Source organism: Pygoscelis adeliae, unplaced genomic scaffold, assembly GCF_000699105.1.
Source record: "Pygoscelis adeliae isolate BGI_AS28 unplaced genomic scaffold, ASM69910v1 Scaffold36, whole genome shotgun sequence".
Taxonomy (NCBI): Eukaryota; Metazoa; Chordata; class Aves; order Sphenisciformes; family Spheniscidae; genus Pygoscelis; species Pygoscelis adeliae.
Window position 1 is genome coordinate 1812426 of NW_008824934.1, and position 1294 is coordinate 1813719.

Here is a 1294-nt window from a genome sequence, read left to right on the forward strand (position 1 = left end):
GTTCTCCTGGGTATGAAGTGTTTTCCCCAACATCCCGCCTGAACCTCCAAAGACACAGCCTGGGGCTACTGCCCCTTGCTTTTGCCCTCCATGGAACACAAAGTTCAGACACATCAACCCCTGCAAGCTGTGACACGAAAGTCTTGGTTTTGCCTCTCCATATGCAGGTGCTGAAGGAAGAGGTCTGTTACATGGGCTGGTAAACAGTACCGGGCTCGCCCTGGTCCGGCCAGCAGGAGGGTTTTCCCCACAGAGCTGCCTTTGATTTGGGAGAGGTCAGAACAGAGAGGACTCTGTTGGCCAGATCAGGAGAGCTGTGGGCAGCAGCTGAGCTGGGGTCGACACCATTTCACCACCCTGCTGGCAGGCGTCCAAGGTGCAAGCAGAGCCGGGGTGCCCGGGGACCACCGCTCCCCAATGCCATCACCACACAGCCATCAGCCTTGGAGACATTTGCTCTACACCGCTGCCTCTGCTTGACCAAAGCCCAGGGGGAACCTGAGGCTGGGGACTGTGAGGCGATGAGCACCTTGCAGTTTGAAGGGGATGGAGACCGTCCACAGAGGCAGAAAGCCTTCTTTGTCCTAGATGCGGAGTCTTTTCCCAAGGGAGGAATGAAGGAAGGACAGGATTTCCCCCACATTGGCATCCCTGTCTTTGCTCAGTCCCTTTTGGAACGGGCAAAAGGCTCTTGGCAAGAGGTGACGTTGCCATACGGAGTCGCCATCCACTCTCCTGGGATGCTCTGAGACACACGGCTGACACATGTGCACACGTAGACCAGACAACATGGGCAACACAGACAGCTTTTTATTCCCAAGGGACACTGTGTCCAAAGGGCTGGACGAGGGCTGTACTGTCAAGGTAACTCAGCCTCTCCCCTCAACCAGTGGCTATTTGCTGTCTAGGTCCCCCAGGAGTGAGGGCCAGAGCTGGAGCTGCATAGGAGCTGCTGCTCCTATGCTGGAAGGACAGGGCTTCCTTCAGGTTTACTCTCATCATCTGCAGAGCTGTATCCCTTATAAATAAAAAGCCAAGGGCACGGACACACAGAACACACACAGAGACAGCGACATGCTGAGGCAGCAACAGCAGAGCACGAGACACAAGAGTTGAAAGCCTGGTACAGACTCACCTGGGCTCCGCAGGATAGTCCAGCGCTTCGGGACTTAGATGCAGGAAGAAAGGGGAGCATGCGATAAGCGCAGGACAGCGGAGGAGACCCTTCCCTCCCACCCCGCTCATGGATGGGGAACAGCCTCAACAGCCACCGCCCTTCACCCGACACAGTGCC

At 56.5% G+C, this 1294-nt stretch overlaps 1 protein-coding gene across 1 annotated transcript in view; it reads right to left on the minus strand.

The window, feature by feature from the left end:
• Nucleotides 1–1294, minus strand: part of AGRN (agrin) — a 117758-nt gene that overhangs the window by 3292 nt on the left and 113172 nt on the right. The window contains exon 35 of the mRNA XM_009325180.1: nucleotides 1136–1168. Within this exon, the coding sequence (XP_009323455.1) occupies nucleotides 1136–1168 (33 nt within the window). The remainder of the gene's footprint in view (nucleotides 1–1135; nucleotides 1169–1294) is intronic.